The following is a 21,483-nucleotide window of genomic DNA, read 5'->3' on the forward strand; positions in this document are numbered from 1 at the left end:
AGCAAAATAATCACAATGTGGAGTTGTAGTTACCAGAGCAGATCTTTATCGGTACATGCTAAACCATATTTACCCTACATAACACAAACCTGCCCGCCTCCAGCTTTTTGCCTGTTCCCTACCAGCATCCCTTTTTTTACTGCCTTGAGTTTCTGTTTACTGAGGTGCTAAGGTTGTCCTGGCACTGATGCCTGCAGTCACCAGGCCTTGCCACTCTTGCCACAAAATTTCCTGCAGCTTTCCCTGGGATGCTGAGATAGACCAAGAAATTACAAATATCACAGCAGTTGGCCTTTAGGAGCATTGCACAAAGTAGATAAAATCTGACTGAGGTAAGCTTAGGTCCCCACTGGAGCTTTTTATTGTTAAAGCATGGGAAAACTGCAACATACTCTATTACTCAGAAACTTGAGCTATATTTAGACTTTTGTCCTGTGAAGCAGATCTCTTTCACTGTGAGCAGCTATGGAAGAAAAGTCAATGGTTGCGTGTCTCCTCTTTGATCAGCTCAGTTCTCTGGGGACATGCACATCCAGAATGATACCCCGTGCCCCTTCACAGCAGCCAGCCTCTCTTGAGAAGCCACAATTAGACTAGAAAAATGCAAGCACCTTGCAGCAACCAGCAGAGAAAGTGCACTGTGTACCCCTCGTCATCACACACAGTCAGAGACCATGAAATTAGTACTAATGGTGCCTGATTTTAGCAGTTACAGTTGGACATCTGTTGCTTTCAGGTACAGCCCTCGCTCCATCTGCAGAACTCTTTAGTGGAAAAAAGAGACAAAAGGAGATGGTGGACTTTACTGAGAGATGAGGGGTTTTTGCACAGACAGCATCAGCAGAGAACAGTAGATCCCAGACACTCATCTTGGTGCTGGTCCCAGAAATGGGGGTGCCGCTGAAAAAAAAAAAGACAGACTCATTCATTCATGTACAACATTAAAAAACCCTCCAGTGTGACTATTTTTATTCAGCTCACCACCTGAGGAGCTTGTTCCAAATCAATAATGGCAGTGAAAGTGCCTTGGCTTTTGGAAAAGAAGTCTTCACTTTGTGTTATTACAGATTAATCACTCTGATAACCCATCAGCTGAGCTGAGCCAAATAGCTCTTATTTCAAACAACAAACACAGCAACCAGCAAACAAACAAAGCCTGGAATATTTCATTCTATTAATCATTTCAGTCTGAAGCCTTTGGCTCTTGCAATGCTCTTCATGGATCCCTGTGGCTGGAACTACAAAGGAGTCTGCTCCAGATGTCCTACCCGTCTTCCCCAGAACTGGTGGGGTGGATGAGTGGCATGGAAGAGAGAAGAAACCACCAAACCTGAGCAAAGCAAGCAGAGGAAGGTCTCCACTCCCACAGTGTTTGTGACTTACAGTTTTCTGCCTGGCCTTGAAAGAGTGAGACATCTTCATGCTCTGCAATTGAATATTACTCATTCCCACACACCACTGAAAGAAACTCAAGCACTTTCAAACAAGACCCAGTGTCCTGTGTCTTAGTAGTGCTGGTGAACAGATGTAAGAGATCTCTTAATGGATAATTCTAGAAGAATTTTTCCACAGAGGAAAAAAACCATCAGATTAATTTCATAGTGATTATTTTTTACCTTGAAGCATGGTGCTTCTTACCCATTTTACTGGGCTGAGTGCACAGCAATAATATAGCCAAATATCACCTCAGAGCTCTAGTATCCTAAACCAAATTACTACAGAGAGTACTCAGGCAAGCATGTTTGCCATTCACTGTTTGGGCATCATTCCATAGCTATGATCATGTTATCCTCACCCTGCAATGACTAGCCATGACAATCTGATTTTATAGCCATAGCTACTTTTTAAATCATTACAGCAAATTGTATTAAATGAACTATGCAGCAAACTAAGCCTATACTTAATTGCAGTAAAATAGGATATTTGTACAGCAAGAAGCTGTATGCATGATTAGCTCTTCTGCTAAACTATTAATTGTCCAATAGCTGAACTTTTGTTTCAATGGTCTTTAAGATACAGGCTTATAAATATACAGGAAGCATCACAGTTTGATGCAATCCAGTCACTGAAGGCATATTTTCCCAAACCTCAGGAGTTTTCACACCCAACAGGGAAAGGGCATGAAATGAGAACACTCCCAGCCTTGTAAAGTGCACGACAAGGAAGGACGCCTCAGAGCTGACCGAAGATGGGGCCATCCTGCATCCATCATTGACTTTGATCATAGCTGTGCTGTCACAGCATCAGCAGGGACAGGTGTATCCCTGGCTGTGTGACTCAACAGCCTTATGGTATTAAAGGTTTAACAACTGGCTGCCCATCACCTCTCTGCAGGGACTGACCAACTCACATACAAAGGCCAAATGATTTTTAAAATCCTCTGATACGAGCTGGCTTGATTTTAGGACTTCCAACATGAAATATTTTCAGCCCCAAGGGTACACAGCTACCATACTTTTAACTGGAGCCATCTGAAGAAAACCAGGGTAGAAAAGTCTCAAAATGATAAAACCCCAGCTATTCTAAATCTGTGGTCACTTTTCAAATACGTGGGCTTGAATGGTAAGATTAGGAATGTAGGCAAGTCATTGAGGCTGGGAGATGGGCAGAGGGACATGAAACATGTTTGTCTTAACTTTCAATGTTATGTTTAAAACAAATACTCTTTAAATATATCACCCAACTTCCTTCTTGCATTGGTGAGGATCCAGAATAAGATCAGTGAATTGAATAAAGTTACACAAAGAAAAACTAAGAACAGAAATCAGGTTTTGGGGAATTAAAAATGTGTACCATAAACACATAGTTTTGGCTGGTTTTCTTCTCTGTTTTTAATATGACAGAGTAAACAAAAGAAGCTGGGAGGATGAATGAATGTCAGATGTGAAGAAAATACTTGGGCTTTCAATTTCCTATTATAAACCAGGACTGGAATAGTAAAAAAGCAGCAGAGGTCAAGAATAAAATACAGTGTGTGGGGGAGGAAAGCAGCATGAACACTGTATTCCAGTGATAATGGTCTCAATCTGCTGTGTATGAAAAGAGATGCTGGGAGAGAAAGGCCAGAAATAGCAGAAGGTTTAAGAGGGCAAGGGAGGGATACTGTTATTTGTACTAGATCTGCGTATGGTTCAGTCTAAGGTTGTGCAGCTGTAATTCTGAGAGCCTGGCATCTGCCAGTCCACACCACAGTCTCTGACCTAAACCACAGAGTGAGTGCACATATCCTGCTTTGCCGTCTGTTGAGAGTCAGGAGATGAAAAAACAATTCTGGAGCCACCCCAGAAGCCAAGACCTCTATTTCCATCTCAGAGTGCCCAAGAAGGGCAGATGTTTGGTTTCTGTTAGATTAAGCTTTTGTGGTGGGTTAGCTGCTGCTCTTAACTGGATAGCTTTCCTTCATATCTGCCAAAAATGCCTCCAGTAACATATTGGCTCTTTTCATGCAGTCTCTCAACAACCAAAGTCAACACATAACATCAAAACTACATATTTTAAAAGAAATGGAAAAAATTAGTTCAGGGTGGGCATGAATTCCCCTCAGTCTCTCCTTCACACTGCTAACTTCCCCTGCTTACCTCCATTACTCCTTGTGCCTGTTCAAAATGTGGAAAAAAAAGAAGTTGCTGCCACCCCTTCAGCCACAAAACTGTAGACATTGAGAGAACACAAGAAGAACAAGACATCGTTCACATACAGCAAGGCAAAGGCCTGATGACTTGAGTAAAATGAAATTTATTACTGCATTGCTTCTGAAAGATGGTGCTGCAGGCATACCCCTCAGAAACTCATTTACTCCCAAGCCTGAAAAAGGTCCAAACATCATGGCCATATGTGGTATTTGTATCTGGTTTACTGACTGGGGGAGCTCAGAGAATTACTGCAGACCCCCTGTTCTTCTAGAAGGTGTCACAGGGATGTCCTGACCCACTGATCTCCTGAGGCTGACTATGGCAGTGCTGCTGATCCCCCAGCAACGGGGTGGACAAGGTGCCGGGAAAGCACATTCTGACAGGCATCCTGAACCATAATTCTTTCATTGCTAGATATACTCCCCTGCAAGAGGACTATAGGACATGGCAGCTGTTTGCAGGGTAAAAATAGAAATCAGGGCTGTGACATCCAGTTAAGGGCTCTTTAATATATACACAGCCTCTTTTCTTATCTATCCATAGTTTCTATATTCTGCTGCACAAACACTTCCTGACATTTACTGTTTCTGGCACCATTAAACTCTGGGCATGAGGGTGAGGTAACATGGTGGGGCAGTTCATGTTTGGAGGCCAGCCACACTGCAAAGCCAAACCAATGCCACATGTGGTGCTGCAGGCTTTGGAGGGTACCTGCTATAACCAGCTCCTTTCTCTTATGCAGATTTCAGTGCTTGAGCTAAATCCTGGTTCCCTTGGTTACTGTTTGCTCCTTCCTTAGGAAAACATTCGTGGAAGTTTGAAGCATTTTTGTCTGATGTATTTATAAGTGAGGTCCATATTCCCTCTGTTTCTCATCCAGTGCTTTTACTTATTTGAGCATCCAGTAAGCATAAAACATTCCCTTTGTGATTTAGTAGCATTTTTCACTGGCCCTGCAAGCTCTGAGTCATTGCATGAACACAGGTCAATGGAGAAATTAACCCAGACCACAGATGCTAACTGTTCCTTTCTTTCAGAAGCCAGTGTGGGAAAGCCCATGCACAGGCACTCCTTGTTGGGACAGCCCAGCTTCACTCCCCAACAGAGCCTGGGAGTAAGCCACCTGCCTGCACTGGGCCAGGCTGCTACTGGAGGGGTCTCCAATGGCTCCTGAGCACTGTGGCTATGAGCTGGCACTCTGGAGTACCTGTGTTGGTAGTTGAATTTTACTGATAGTTACTGATATTCTCAGGACTGGATTTTAGAGGGACTGGTGCCAAGGTTCCTAAGTCATGCAGAACTGGAAATTCCCATTCTAGCAGGGCTTGCTCAATCCTTCAGTATGCAAAGAAGATAAATTAATGGTGGTGCAGGATTGGGAGTAGGAGGAGACAGTTCTTTGTAAAACCTCATTAAAACTTAGATCATCTCTGGCTAGTCAGTGTGTACAATGCAGACTGCCTAAGTGCTTTTGCTGCATCTTTGGACATGATTCTCTCTCTTACAAAGTCTTCTGTGCTGGCCAGCTGATGACTGGTTTGGCCAAGATATGTGCATTTCAAAACCACCATACTGTAATAAGGTGCCCATTTCTGCCTGCCTTTATGGAGGCAGACAGTTTTCCCCTACGTGAATAACCTTTTAACAGCCCAATGAGTGAGTACTGCTCCTCTGCTCAGGCTCAGCCCTGATGCTTATGCTGCAAGGTACTGCAGCACTGAGGGCTATTTGATCAACTGCTATTATTATAATAAAAGCTACCCCTGACAGGACTGTAGGTAAAATCTCTCTTGGGAGCAGTATTTCCTGCTGGCTCCATATAGAAGGCTTAGCAGAATGTCCTGTGCTTTACAGATACATTTTGTTTAAAACATAAAAATCCTCCTGTGGGGCTGTGGAGCCAGCCTCTAAAGCCCTTGATCCTAAATGTGTAATCTCCCTGGAGACCCAATGTACATGAAGAAATATAATCTTGAAACATCTGCTGTCTGCCTGGAACACATGACCTACAAGGAGCATCTGAGGGAGCTGTGGTTGTTCAGTCTAGAGAAGAGGAGGCTGAGAGGAGACCTCATCACTCTCTACAACCACCTGAAGGGAGGTTGGAGCGAGGAGGGGGCCAGCTTCTTCTCCTTGATGACAAATGGCAGGACTAGAGGAAATGTTTACAAGCTGCACCAAGGGGAAGTTTAGGCTGGACATGAGGAAATACTTCTTCACTGAAAGGGTTCTCAAACATTGGAATAGTCTGCCCAGCACAGTGGTGGAGTCACCACCCCTGGAGGTGTTCAAGTGTCATGTGGACCTGGTGCTTAGGGACACGGTTTAGTGTTGACCCTTCAGTACTGGGTTGAAGGTTGGACTGGATGATCTTCCAGGTGTCTTCCAACCAGGTATATTCTGTGAATCTGTGATTCTGTGAAGCTTATTACTGTCATTTGAAACTTCTCAAATGCATTTTCTGAAGTGTTCAGCCATAATTTAGCATGCAGAATGCTGTCTGTTAAGAAGTACTACATTATAATTGCAATTGCTGTGAATAGTGACTGGAGAATCAGCAAGGTGCTGAAGCAAAGTTCTTCACACTCAGGTAAAATTATTAGTGACTTGTTTCTATATAACTCACTTATGTTGATACTTTCTGAAGCCAAATTAACAGGTTGTTTAGATATACCAAACTGTCAAATACTCATTGTGGTGGTTTGGCCCTGGCTGGGGGCCAGATGCCTACCAAAGCCGCTCTATCACTCACCTTCTTGGATGGACAGGGAAGAGGGGAAAATATAACAAAAGGCCCATAATAAGACAGAAGCAATTTAATAGAATGCAAAGCAAAAGCGAAGGCCACACATGGAAGCAAAAGCAAATAAAGATGTTCTTCTCTACTTCCCATCAAGTCAGATGACGTTCAGTCACTCCCAGGAAGCAGGGCTCCAATACATGTAGCAGTTGCTCTGGAGGACAGACGCCATCAATGAATGTCCCCATACTTCCTTCTTTAACTTAGCTTTTATATCTGAGCTGATGTCCTATGGCATGGAATGCCCTTCTGGTCAGTTGGGGTCAGCTGGCCTGGCTGTGTCCCCTCCCAAGATCTTGCCCATCCCTCAGCATACTCTTGGCGCAGGAAAATGTTGGAAAAGTACAGCCCTAGTGCTTAGTTCAGAGGTAGCCAAAATGCTGGTGTGTTATCAACACCCAGCTACACTACTGCAAAACACAGCACTAGAAAGATGCTCTGGGGAGAATTAACTCCAGCTCAGCCAAACATGATACACTCATAAGTCTTATGAACCCAAAGATATCAAAGATAATATCAAAGTGCAACCAGCAGGACAAGGGAAGTGATTCTACCCCTTTACTCTGCTTTCATGAGACCCCTCCTGGAGTACTGCACCCAGTTCTGGTGCCCCAGCAGAAGAGGGACATGGAGCTGCTGGACTGGGTTCAGAGGAGGCCACAAAGTTGATCAGAAGGCTGGAGCACCCCCTCTGTGGGGACAGACTGTGAGAGTTGGGGCTGTTCCGCCTGGAGAAAAGGCGGCTCTGGGGAGACTTTAGAGTGGCCTTCCAGTACCTGAAGGGAGACTATAAGAAAGCTGAGAAGGGACTTTTTACAAGGGCTTGTAGTGACAGTACTAGAGGGAATGGATTGAAGCTTGAGGAGGGTAGATTTAGACTAGAAATTCTTTACAGTGAGGGTGGTGAGACATTGGAACAGGTTACTCAGGGAGGAGGATATGAATGCCCCCTCCCTAGAAGTGTTCAAGGTGAGGCTGGACAGGGCCTTGAGTGATCTGGTCTAGTAGAAGGTGTCCCTGCCCATGGCAGGGGTGTTGGAACTAGGTGATCTATTAAGGTACCTTGAAACCCAAACCATTGTGTTAAAATATGACTGGGATGCAACTGTCAGATCTCCAGTTCAACTCATTGCAGAACCCCAACTCAATGTGAAAGGAGCTCTTGCACACAGCAGGATCTCGATTGCTTTAAGGTTTGTTTTACCACAATTTGAAGTCTTAGCGGTTTCTGTGGCATCCAACAGACATTTCACCTGCATTTGTGTCCTGGGGAAGTCATAGCACAGAATGGATGGGAGAGTTTCTGGAGGTCACTGTAACTGCATGACTTCCAAACCCTTGGCCTGATGGGACCTACACAGAGTGTCAGCTCTGCTGGGGAAGCTGGGAAGAGCTTTCCTGCTCACACAGGGGCACAGGCTCAGGTAGAGCACTCAATGAGGATGCCTGGGAGGGCTGCCTTCACAAATGGATCAGTCTTACAGATCAGTTTTCCCACTGGGGTGAAAGGGAAGATGTCTGCTGGTTTTTTAATTTCTCTATACATTTTTGAGCAGTTGGAGGACTTGGTCTCTGGTCTGAAGATGCAGGGAATAGGAAAAGTGAGAACTTCAGTGCAGAACTGGCCAGGAAAGAGCATAGCTGTGGCTTGTCTGCCATTGTTTCGGTTTTACGCATTATTTTTTCAACACTGTAAACTCTCCTCCTTGACAGCTGCCCTGCTGATGCTCTCAGTCTCCCCTTGCTCCACTTCTGCCTTCAGTGCTGGTGTCCTTGTTTCCCCTTTTGTACGTATGACCCTTTCGCTATGCAGGGATTAGTACCTCACCCATAAATACATGACATAGATACACAGATGACTTAATATGCTGGGTTTTGTAGGGCTGATGAGACAAAGACTGGCATGGGGACAAGGGTATGTTTCAGCAGGTCAGCTGAAGAAAACATCTTATGTACACAACGCATAATGGGAAACAGACATACAGAACACCAGCACCAGCCCAGGGAGGCCTCAGGGGATGAGGACAAGGCAGTAAGATGTAAAGGCTAGGCAAATAAAGGAGAGTAGAAGAGAATGTCAGAGATATCTCTGCTTCTCCCCTTTGTAATGTGTCTGCCAGGGAGAAAGGATGAAACCAGGGAATGTAAGAAGCGAAAGGTGAGCAGAAGTCTGCTCTGACTATGGTTGGTTTGAGCTGCTGGTAACTCATTTGGGAATAGAGTACCAGCGGGCTGGAGCACATCTTCTGAATTTGGGCAGTTCTGGGGAGTCTCTGGGGAGACCTTATAGCTACATTTCAGTATCTGATGGGGATTTAGGAAGGACTGTTTAGAAGGGCTTGTGGTGATAGGACAAGGGGTAATGGTTTTAAAGTGGGGCAGGGCAGATTCAGGTTGGACATAAGGAGAAAGTTCTTTACAATGAGAGTAATAAAATACTTGAGTAAGTGGCCCAGGGATGTGTCTGAGGCTCCATCCCTGGAGACATTCAAGATCAGACTTGATTTGGCCATCAGCTATGCATCTAAACACACACTCGCTATGTGTGTATCCATTTGTAAGAAGGATCCGTTGAAACTGTGCATTATTCCACAAACACTGAAACTCAGAGAGATTGACTGGAGAAGCTTTTTGCTGAATTTAGCCCTGAAAGCCTATTATATACCATTGTGTGGTGTTACAGCAAAGGCACTGAACAGTAATTGCAAATTTACTGCTATACTTGTGCCTGAAGGCAAGTGTGTAAAATATTTTCTGCTTTCCAAAGCAATGACAACTGCAGCTGTTGTGGGCTTTAATGGAAGCTTCAGCCCATCAGCAATTAGCCTATTTGTGTTAAATTGCCAAAGCTTAGGTTCAGACAAGAAGTCTGGGGTACATAAAGTTGCAGCAGGAAAGGAACAGAAAGGGACAGGTTACCACTGATGGAGAAACAGGAGCAATAGGAAGAGCTGTGGTATGAGATGAGTGGTCTGACAACAGAAACAGCAACGCAGATTAAGCTCTGCGGTAACCGCAACAACGTGAGCTGATAGAGCAGATGGTCATCTCAGTTTAGCCTCTAACATGGCTTGTTGCCTCAGCAATATTTACCCAAAAGTACTGATGGAGACAGGATTATGTACAAAACAGAGAGCCATCAGTCCTATTTTGTACAAGATAGAAGCGTGCTGCCTATTAGTTCTGACAGTCCTTTCATGTGCCAGCTTTGACTTGGGCAGACAGAAAAATGTGATGATGTACAAAAGCGTTTTTCAGACAGCCTCAGATGGTGGAACCTGGGTAGTATTTTCTCAGTTTCCCACTTCCTCGTAACTTTATTAACTCATCCTGCGAATCTGGAAACTTGGCGAACAGGTGAAATGTTAAACTCCCTTTCCCAGTTCTGAAATAACTTGGTTGCTGTCAGGACATTCTCATCAGCTCCTGATCAGTGCTATTTGGGGTTAATCCTCATCTATTTCAAGGCCTAAAGTGAGAATCATTTCACTAGTTTGTGAAAAGCACACAGCAACCTTTCAATGAACGCTGGAAAAGAAAAGCAGTTCTCATCACCAAAATACTGGGTGAAGAACCATACTGAAGTAGCAATATAGGTATGTTGCAAAAGGGATTAACCACAAAGGAGAGAAATTCTGCACTGGAAAGCATCCTGTATTTTAAAGGCTAGAGATCTACAAGCACTATGCATATCTCAGCTCACATATTTAAAAAATATTGTCTCAACTGCATATGTTTACTTGTTTTTATTAAAGAGCAAATTGCTTGTATTTCCTTCTCTTTCTTCTCCATTAGAGCATCAAAGCAGGACAGCATGCCACACAACAGTATAAACATACAGCATCACCAGATAGTTAAGGGTCTTTAGCTGCTAAATTGACTAAAGCATAAATACAAACTGACATCAGGCATTTGGGATTACCATTTAAAAGTCACTGTTTTCTGAGACACTAATGAAGGCTATTCACATCACAAAATCCAGTGGCTACAAAAGGACTGAGCCGCCCTGACTCCAGTAAGGAGTGGAGGAAATGGTCTGCTTCTCTTAGAATAAAAAAGCTTCCACTTTGCTTTCCACCTGTGAGAAGTCCCAAATATAGGGGACATGAAAGAGCTGCTTCCAATCTGTCCAGCTCTTAAAGGTCTGGGAAAGTAGATGTCACCATCAGTCCTCGCTCTGCCACCACTGCCAGCAGTGCTCTACTTATCCCAGTCCTTGTACAGTGGAAGCTCACAGCTGTGCACTGGAGCTGCACAGCACATCATGTGCAGTGCAGTTCACTGATGATGCTAGTGACCTGCCCCAAGGCTGTAAAAAGTCACCTTCTACATTTAGTCTCCAGGGTCACAGTTCAGTAACAAAACTTTAAACAAGATCCTGTCAAGTAAGATCATAAGCAGTGAGGAAGCTCATATAGGATCTCAGTCTTTCTTCTTTGTGGGCATGACAAACATTTCAACTGGAACCCATGGAATTAAGAGTAAATTTTATAAGGCAAAATGCATTCCTGAGTAGGTAATTGTACTAATTCAGGTGCTAAAGTGGCATAGCCACATGGCAGTAAGGTCTGGGGCCAAGGTATTCTGCTTCTCAGCATGATTAACTTAGCAGGATGGAGCACAGCGCTGTATGGCTTTTTGAACCTGTACTGGCTTAATGAGCACTAGGTTGCATATCTCTAAGTGATGTACTCTTCCACAAAGATTTAAATCAGGAATCTCTGAGAGAAAAAGAGGAGTAGAGATTTTACACACCCCTTCTACTTCAGAGTTAAGTTCAGGCAACCATATGCTTCAGGGCATGCAGACAACTTTTGCATTGCTGCAGATAGTAAAGATCTCAGGGGGAAAAAGCAGTTTTCTATTTGAAGAAGTGATGCCTTTGGACACAAACTCACTAGTGCCTCTCCCTGGGGCTTCTCTCAAGACAGTGCTTTTTCCTTTGTCATCTATGCTAGCTGCCCAGGGGCAATAAGCAGAGCAGGTACTGGAAGCACCACCTGCCTCTGTAGCTTCCCTCTTCTTCACAAAGCAGTGAACTGAGCAGCTAAACTCTCGCTGAAGAAAACCCTTACCATCCTAGGAGAAATAAGGCATTCCATGTGGTACAAATTCCCTTGTGGATTACTTGCCAGTAATAAGCCTGGAGCCCAGAGCCTTATAGCCATTAAAACCAAAGCTCCCCTGCTCAAGTGGAGACCAATCTCTGTCAGCTTAAAATCTTCAGTGGTGCCAAGGGCCCAGGGCAGCAGCAAAGTTTGCTCCATTCCTGGATGCAGGAGGTGGAAGGAAGGGAAGGTCCCATCCCCAGGGACTGCCTCAGCACATTCCAAAGGGAGTAAGGGAAGACAGGTATGAGTGGAGGCCATTTGTCAAACAGGGCCAATGCTCTTGAGGTATCACCAGCACAGTGATCCTGCCCAGTCATTAGGTGCCAAAGCAGCTGCTTGAGGGAACTTAGGATGGGAACAAGGCTGCACCAGAAGAGAGATTTCCTTCTACATAGGGGATGGATTGCAGAGGGATTTGGAAGCTGCTGATATGCAGGAAGGAAAGGGAAGAGAATAGTCTCCTCAGGTGGTTCAGCTGCAGCTTGAAGGCACAACTGAAGCAAGGTCTCCAAGCCTCCTCCTTGAATACAGGGCATAGTGCATGTATTCAGAGCCCAGGGTAAACTAAAATCGAAAAACTTTTGGTTTCAGTTCACGTCTTTGTGGTGGCTCATGCTTTATTCATAGTACAGCAAGTCAGAAGTTTCCATGAGGGAAGAAACCCACTTTCTTTCTGTGCATGCTTCAGAAAACCAGTCAGCAGCAGAGCAATGCTATTTAACTGAGGAGTTCTCAAAGCAGTCTTTTTTCACCTTTTATAGTCACAGGACTAGTAAAGCAAAACCTTGATTGGATTATTCTGCTTTAATTACAAAATGTACTCAGACCAAAGGCGCATTAGTACCTGGTACATATGTATACACTTCTCTCAATTATAACACCAAAGCCAAAATGCAGTCTGGTCCTGCTGTAAATCATTTCCCTCTCTCAAGATCTTTGGAGTATGAAAAGACACCACATAAATGCTTGAACTGCCTCTTGTGTGCAGGACTCCAGGCTCTGCATTTCATCAGATATTTTGAGCTCCTTTAGTGTGGACCATAAAGGAGATAAGCAACAGGAGAGAGGTAAAACTGGAACCTTGGTGTAACTGGAGCCCATATTCCACCACCCACCATACCCAGGAAAAGTAAAGCAGCACTAGGCCACTCTCTCCTTGCTGCAGTTAGGACAAGGTAGATAAATCACAATTATTTTTTTTATTGCTGGTGAACTCAAAACAGGCAACTTTAATCTACTGAGGAGGATACACATACAAACGAATGTTAGGCCTTGTGCGTTTGTTTCTTCTTAATGTAAATGTCTTTACTACTTCAGTCCAGCTCCTGAGCTCTCGCTGAGTTGCCACTGAGACTCCAGTATAATGTACTCTGGGCATTTCCATAAGATGCTTTTAAGGATCCCATGTATTAAAAAGGGGGATTTTGCTGAAACGACAAAGCTCTGGCTGCAGCCTTTTGCTCAGAAAGGAGAAGTCTGGCTAATCCTGCTGCAGTAGGTACATGGTATTATGTGTAATTACTTTAATTGATTTAAGAATTTGCAGAGTCTCTGTTTCTGGTGTGCAAGCTGCAAGTAAAGTGCAATTCTGGGTGTAAATTACCACTCTATGAGGATGCAATTGCTAGGGGTACATGTCAGACATCAGTGGAAAGCAGACTACAACAGCTGTTACAATGGCACAGGCAATAAGGATAATGGAATAAGGTACTAGATACTGCTGGGAAATCTCTCTGTAGTTTTAGCATCTAGATATTACAACACTGAGCAAAACCAGTGTTAAATTTTAGCAGGGACCTTCTAAAGTCAAGACACATGGCTGTTATTGTGCACCAGGTTAGCTCTGTGGACAGCTACTTCACCTCCTCCCCCAGGCCCATCTGCAGCTGGGAGTCACCACACCATGTTGCTATCTTCTTTCAACCTTTTTAAAGAGAGTTTTGCAACAGCTAAGGAGAAAACAGGGATCCTAAGGATGTTTCTATGAAGCTAAGGGTTTCAGATGATGTAGAAGTGGTGCAGGAGGCAGTATGACACCACACTTAAGCTATGCCATGAGATGACAACCCAGCTTTTAGACACTGCATTTAGTGACCCTGACAAGAACCAGGGCCGAACTGGGGAGATGCCAACTCTCACCTGCACTTGCAATTCATGTTCTGGTCTAGTAGGGCTCATCTAGATTACCCCATGTACAAATTTCATCTCTTCCCCTCCCACCATGTACAGTGTCAGCTGACTGTTTTGCTTAGGTCTACAGGTCAAAGACCATCAAGGCTGATAAACTACACACTGTTCCTCTGACTTCACAATACTGGCATCACAGCATGCAAAAAAAAAAAAAAGCTCAGTGTTTGTTCTCTTTTAATTTAATGAACTATAAAAAGGGAAATCTAAATAGCCACCTAAGTATTCCTGGTGCTTTGGGGAGACATTACATACCCCAGGACAGATTTGATTAACTCCTTGCTGCCAGTGTTTTCATGTGTCCATTGCCAGCAACAGATGCCATGTGAGAAGTGTGTGTGTGCGGGGGGGTGGAAAAATAATTGCACTCTTGTGTCATTCAAAAAAGGATTAATACTGCCTTCATAAGACCAGAACTAACAAACAGTTCCTCTCATGGGGCCAGAAGTGCTTTCCCCTTCAGGAATGGATGCCTCAGGGCAAGAAGCAGGTTCACAGCTGAGCACTCCCTACCAAGAGACTCACAGAAATAGCCCAGCCATTTCCAGTACAAGAGCAGAATCCTACCACACATTCACATTTCAAGGTAAATTGATCCTTGGTGCAGCTCTGTTGATTAAGGTAGAAGTACACCTAAAATTAATCTGGCCCTACGGGGCAAGTACAGCAAAACCTCTCCATAAACCAGTTAGGAGTGAGATACATATGACAACTAAAAGCTTCAGGTTTGTTGCTAGCTTCAAAGCCAAGACTTGCTAGAATGAATTATGAACCTGTGGCTGCCACTATCAAGCACTTTCCCTGCCCTGCAATTTTCTCTGTACTCCTCAAATGTCTCCAGTACATTCAATTTCAAACTGTCCCTGATGCAAGTAGTTCTACAGTGGATCCACAGCGCTCCCTCTCGCGCCACCTTTGTACTGCTGCTCTTACGCCCTATCTCAAAGCTTCATTGAGGCAGAGCATGAAGAAGTCCTTTTCAGAGAGGAGCTTTTTGCTTTTGGTTTTGTTTGGGTTTTTAAAATAATATATCCGGCAGCATGGCGTATTTCTTGCTGCCTCCAGTTACTGTCATGACAATAATTGTGGTTATTTAAAGAAGAATCTGGAAAGAAAAAGAAATCCTCTAGACACCCTGGGAACACTGGGCAGAACTGAGCCAAGACCTGCCACCTGCTGATGGAAGGTGAGAATCAGTGCCAGAGGACCACGTTCTGGATACCATGAGCCATGTGAAGGTTTTGACTTTCAAATACAATGGGCTGCAGCCAGACTAAATCAGCAACATCACCAGAAACAGAGGATGCCCTGGGAAGGAAGGCAGAAAATTCTCATGGCCTGTAAAGTCTCTACAAGGCTTGCCCAGGTAAAATGGGAGCTGGCATCTGCTGCAAATCCTCAGGCAAGGTCTGCTTTGGGGGTTAGAGGAGATGGGGAAGACTTGCACTTTTTCTTGTGCCTTTTGCCAAGATTCAGATTGCACAGATTATAGTAAAATTCACTCAGCAAAGAACACCTTTATCACAAAAAAAAAAAGAAAAAAAAAGGAAAAGAAAAAAAATTCTACTATCAGGACTGAGATTCCAAAAAGTACAAGATCTATATAAATTCAGCAAGATGTCCAGCACCAGACTTTTTCATGGTGCAACAAAGAACCTGGTGAGAGGCGAATGGGACCTTGCAAGGGGAACACCATCTACCTCCCCAGCAGACTGACAGTCTTCAATTCTTCTCAACAGCAGATGGATTTTCCTTGTTCCTGCAGCATCTCAGGTCCCACAGGAGGTATTGGTTGCAAGCAAGCACCTGAATATTGCCTAATGGAGTAAGCCAATCATTAATGTAGCTGGAGTGTCCATGCCCATCCGCTAATTAGGTTTTTTCCTTTTTGGATGTGTTTCCACCAAAGTACTTATTTTTCTTCTTTCTCCACATAAAAGTGTAAGCAAAAGGACTGCTTTCATCTGTAATAAGTTAAAATCAGAAGTGACCTAACTAACAAGTAGCTGATATTGGTCCTTGGAGCCCAAAGAGTAAATCCATAGAAAATCTATTTGTTCCATTTTTTTCTGGTATATCCCATGCACATCCCCATTAGAAAAATGGGATTTATGAACCTTATCATACAGCAAGGTGCAGTACCTCAAAGCTAGAGCTGACAAGTCTGTGGTAGAGGTCTGGGCTCACTCAGATTGCTAAGTGTGGTTCTGAGTCACTGCTCAATCAGTCTTCACATGGCCATTGGCCAAGGCAACAGGGACGGTGGGGGCCCCCGGCTCAGCAGTCTCATCAAATCGTAAGCGCAGGGTGTTTCTGATCACCAGCTGCTCCATGATGAAAGAAGCACAAAACCATGGGATGGCATACTCCAGGGTGATCAGGCCCATGAAGTCAAAATCAAACTGGGAATAGTCCCATGGGCAGGCATTGAACTGGCGTAGGATGAGGCCGGTGGTGAACTCCCAGAGGTATGTCCAAAGTGTGTAAATGAAGCAGCGCACTAAAATGTTACACTTGTCTTTGAGATATAGATACATCTTCTCCACAATAAGGATGGAGGTGCCATAGATGAAGAGCGCCCACACGCTGGTAACACCTGGGAACTTCCAGTTAAAGTTGACTACAAACTCCCAGGCAGCTGTGAACATCACCTCACAGAAATAGCCATGAATGGCATAGAGGTACCATCGGGAGAAAGCGGTCAGAGGTTCTGCCGCAGCCATTCTTCTGCACGCACCTGAGCAGGCACTCTGAAATTAAGAAACAGAGAGAGAGAGAAAGGGAGAGAGGAGTCAAAAAGGGTGTCACAAGTCCTTATCCCCAAGATGGTAACACATGCAAACTTGTAACATCCACAGAGGGCAAATCCAAGAAAGAAGTGAATTTTGAATCACCTCATTTTCCCAGAGAAAGGTAGCACCTTACTGGGCTCTAAGTCTCAGAACGGTCCCAGACAACATACACTGCTCTGCCTGAGAAGCAAGAGGCAGCTGGCATTGCATTGGTGATAAGGAAGTTAGCAGATACAAGGGCTTTGCCAGGGTTGAGGCTGCCTAAGAACTCATTGGTTGCAAGCCAGTAGAAAAATGCAAGCACCTCACAAGAAGCACACATCACTTTTTTTGCTCTTTTCAAAAACAGCACCAGCCCCTGCTTTTGATTCTAACGTGCAATAGGTTAGATGAAGAAAGCATTGAAATGGGCCCTTACTGCTGTCACCTACAGTCTCTATACCCAAAATGTTTACAACAGTGAAAAACTGAGCTTTGATGGAAGCCACAGAAATGAAACAGGAAGAGAAAATTTGGAGGTTTTTATACTTCCAGACGCACCCACTTTTCTGCATAACTGTTATTTCTTCTGTTAAATACTTCCTGCACTGTATGGCTAGGATTTGGAAAATAATTTTCTTACTGTGTTGCTTGATAGCAAGTCAAAAAGCAGGAGAGAGCCATTGAAACCCACTCACATTTGGCTTTGGGACAGCAAAACACAAAGGAGGATAATAAAAAGGAACAGCTGAGCAGAGAGAGAGATGGCTAGTCATGATTAATAGGAAATGAAAACAAACTCTGATTGTCTCTACAGAAAGAAACTTGGTGAAGAGGTTTTGAAAGGACATAATTTGCTTATCACTGAACTGTTTCAGCACAATTAAGTTTTCCCACTTTTTGTTAGAAATGTGTAAGGTCCTAAGCATTGCTCTGCCATGCTACTCACTAAACCAAATTGATTTTAAGCATAATTTTACTGAAACCTCACAGACTTACACACCAGGGTGAACCTGACCTCTTTAAGAGACTTATTTGGGAGAATACGTAGGGAGGACACAACGCACTACAGCACATCACTGCATGAGTTGGGGACTGTACAGTGTAATACTTTTAAGTCACTTGAGCACTTGCAAAAACAAAACTGCAGCTGCTCCCAAGCATCTTATTTCCCAGCCACACCGAACTGGCTGGTGCTTGGTAGGCAGTACAGCACAAGGTCTCAAGAGGGCAATGAAGGAGAAAAATGTTGTTTTATGGGGCAGCAATTAATGATAAAAGGATCAATCTGAAAAGTAGTTGCAGGGCATTAGTGGGAGAGGTATCCAAACAAAAGGCCAGGACTGGATTCAGTAAGAGATGCAGATTTGTGAAAAGCCTGAAGTAAATAATTACTTGGTGATGCAAAACTTTTAATGGTGTGAAAGTAATACAGATCAAAAAGCTACTCAGTCTCCTGAAGAAAACAAATGACATTCATCACTGAGGTATTTACAGTGGGATGGGCAGTGGCTTCCTGAAAACCAGAAACACAGCTATCACACACAACTGTCTCAGCAGAGGGCAAAACAAGTAGTGGAGACTACATAGGGATGGCCAGGCTTATACTGAGGCTGCTCACACTGCCTTATTTTGTGGAAAGGTGGGAGCATCTCAATTCAAAGCTATGAAAACGCCCTCCATCAGCAGCAAGTTGTATTTCAAGCACTAAAGCAGAAATACTTCCTCTAGTACAACGTTGTTAGGAAGCCTGGGCTAAGCCAGCACAGAATTTTCCTCTTTTTCCAACAGGATTTTCTTTTCCAGCTTGCTGATAGAAGTAAAAAACCAGCAATCCTAAGGAAACCACACATGGGTGTCAGAGAACACTCTGTTCTGTCTTAGCTCATGGTGTCTGTGGAAATCATGGCTACAGCAAACAAGCACAGGCCTCGCAGGAGGAAGTGTATGAAATGAAGGGCTCTGCTTCTCTACAGAAATCTGGTCAGAAGGTCAGGGCAGCACTCTGAGTTAGGGCTGCAAGAAAATAATATTGTAGCAACACAAAGATTATACTTCTATATTTTATAACATCAACTCTGAAATGGATATTATTCATCCCCTAGGTTGAGGTAAGACACAAATGAACCTGATGCACCAGGTCAAGTAAGGGGAAAGGACATAAATCCCAGGCTGCCCCGTTTCACATGCAAAACCGTTCTGTGCCGGGGGAGCACTTCCATGCTCACGCTCAGTTCTCCAGGTGACACACAGCCCAGGCAGGCAAGAGGCAAGTGATTGGAAAATGGGTTGACAGGAGACCAAGACATAATGGCAGATTCGTCACACGCATGGCACTGCAGGGGAGTCATCAGTGCATGACATATTCATGCCTGATTAGCTCTTGAACACTGCCTGGTTCATTTTTTTCCAAAGCTCTCCTCTGCAGTGGCTTTCTGCCTGTTTCCCTGCTACCAAGCCAAACTGTTTCAAGTAAGCTCTCATGGAGTGTCTCTATTCCCTCTACTCTAGCAGAATTATTTGGGCTTACAGCCTCTGGATGGGGTGTAATGAGACCTCACCAAAATACTCTGAATTAACTCAGAAGTGCTAAGAAAAGGAAAAACACAAACAAAAAACTTCCATACGAATTCTCCTGCTTTGTGATGGCCTGAGTCTATAAATTCTGTCAGTAACTCAATTCACCGCAGCTGAATTTGAACTGCAGCATCTAGTTCCTTATTCTTAGTGCCTGGTTGTTTCTAACAGTTAAAAAATTAGGGCATAGTTTTATTTTACAAATTCATATTTGAAGTATTCACTAATGTTGTTCATATTTCTAAGAAATGCTTTAGATACATGTATAACCCTAAGTTACACGTTGTAATTACTCTCTCATTGAAAGAGTAACTGCAGAGAGAGGAGGCACATAGGTAGCAGTGTATTTCAGTTCCTCCAAACAACAGAACTGTGCAATAAAAGGCACCTGCCACTCCCCAACCAGAAGCTCTACAGCTTCTGATATTCTCCTTCCTCAGAATCTTCTTACACAAACAGTACTTACGTAAAAGCAGCTGTGTTCTTCCTTACAATTGGGACAATCAGACATATATCTGCTTTTCTGCTTTTAACAAAGTGTAAAGTAGGTATGAGGATGTGCCAATGCAAACTGACATGCATTTTGCATAGTATCTTCTTTAGTGTAATTCATCCTCTCTTATTTTGCATTTTCCCTGTGAGTAAACATCAAATAAGCATGCCTTTGCAACCATGGAGAGCATTCAATGGTTGTGCTGCAAATCTGCCTTTGACTTTTTAATACAAATCACACACAAACACAATCACAGAATTGTCAGGGTTGGAAGGGACCCCAAGGATCATCTAGTTCCAACGTCCCTGCCATGGGCAGGGACAACCTCCAGGGATGGGGCTTCCACCACCTCCCTGGGCAACCTGTTCCAGTATCTCACCACCCTCACAGTGAAGAACTTCTTCCTGACATCTAATCTAAATATACCCTTCTCTATCTTGGATCCATTCCCCCTATCACTACCTGAACATAAAAGGTCCTTCACCAGCTTTCTTATAGGCCCCCTTCAGATATTGACAGGCCACAATAAGGTGTCCTTGAAGCCTTCTCTTCTCCAAGCTGAACAATCCCAACTCTCTCAGCCTGTCCTCATAGGAGAGGTGCTCCAGCCCTCTGATTATCCTTGTGACCCTTCAGATATTGGAAGGCCACAATAAGGTGTCCTTGAAGCCTTCTCTTCTCCAAGCTGAACAATCCCAACTCTCTCAGCCTGTCCTCATAGGAGAGGTGCTCCAGCCCTCTGATTATCCTTGTGACCCTTCTCTCGTGGCCATTATGAGTAAAGATTTACAGAACACTTGTGTTGGATTTGGTCCCAAGACATTAGTTCATCAGTGTTTAAAGATTTATGCAGTGAAGTCTTAGCAGTACTTATGTCCTGAAGTCATAAGTCTGAGGAGATATTCATTCTTCAGGTAACTGAGAGCTTCAATTAACTGTGGCTCAGAAAATAGAATTTCGACTGTACTGAAGAGTGTGGAATAGTTCCAGCAGATCGATTACTCAAACCCTGCAATAAAGATAAAAGCATGCCACAGACAGATGTCTCCAAATACAGACTTGATGTCCTTACTGTTAGTGTTTTCAGGATGAATCTCAAACCCTGGGATTTTGGTAATATCTGGATGTATTAAATCACCTGGGTTTGCTGTATCTCTCTCTGGACTTTACCTCCAGCAGGCTGCATGTTGTTTCCCTTCCTCCAAGTTCTACCTACACTGCCAAGAGTTGCACGTAAGAAAGTACAGCCCATTTTCAATCTGCATTTCCCCCTCATTTTTGTCTCTAGCTCCTTTCCCTTAGAAGCCACATCATTTCCTTGCCACTCCTTGTTTCCTTGCCTGGTTTTATCAGTACCTGCTGGCAGCCTCTGATCCCTGCCTATCTTTCAAACCTGTTCTGAAGAGAATTGGGATACAGTAAAAAAGAATGACGACAAAAGGGGATTAAAATAATCCAATTACCAGACTAAGCCAAAGGGATGGGGAAGTATAGCTCTCACCAGTAATGCCAGTGTGTGGGCTGCCCAGAAGGCACAGTTTCACAATGGGAAGGAGAAAAGTAGGGTTTACTTGGGAAGGAATGTAAAGGGGGGGTCTTGAGGGGACTGTTCAAAGAACAAAGACAAAAATGTGAAGCTATTGTTAGTTTAAAGAATAATTTTCTGACTACTGTGATTCCATGAATAAGCAGCAGAAGTGCAAAAAGCTGAGACCGCCTGTGCCCTGCCTCGCACATAGCATCAAGTTACTCAAAATCACTTTAGCTCACAGTTACCATTCCAACCTGAGAACAAGTTAAGGCAGCTTGCTCTTTACTTAGAGCAACCAAGAGAGATGTTTCCTATGTTCCTGACAGAAATTAAGACCCCTCAAGAGTAAAGCAAGCAGCACACTTACAAGACAAATATGTG

At 43.9% G+C, this 21,483-nt stretch overlaps 1 protein-coding gene across 1 annotated transcript; it reads right to left on the reverse strand.

Moving 5' to 3' along the window:
* Positions 1-15,949: 15,949 nt before the first annotated feature.
* Positions 15,950-16,453, reverse strand: TMEM229B (transmembrane protein 229B). The gene has a single exon (XM_054400735.1). It carries the CDS (start codon positions 16,451-16,453, stop codon positions 15,950-15,952), a length of 504 nt encoding a protein of 167 aa, XP_054256710.1.
* Positions 16,454-21,483: the final 5,030 nt, after the last annotated feature.

This window comes from Indicator indicator, chromosome 4 (assembly GCF_027791375.1).
Source record: "Indicator indicator isolate 239-I01 chromosome 4, UM_Iind_1.1, whole genome shotgun sequence".
Taxonomy (NCBI): Eukaryota; Metazoa; Chordata; class Aves; order Piciformes; family Indicatoridae; genus Indicator; species Indicator indicator.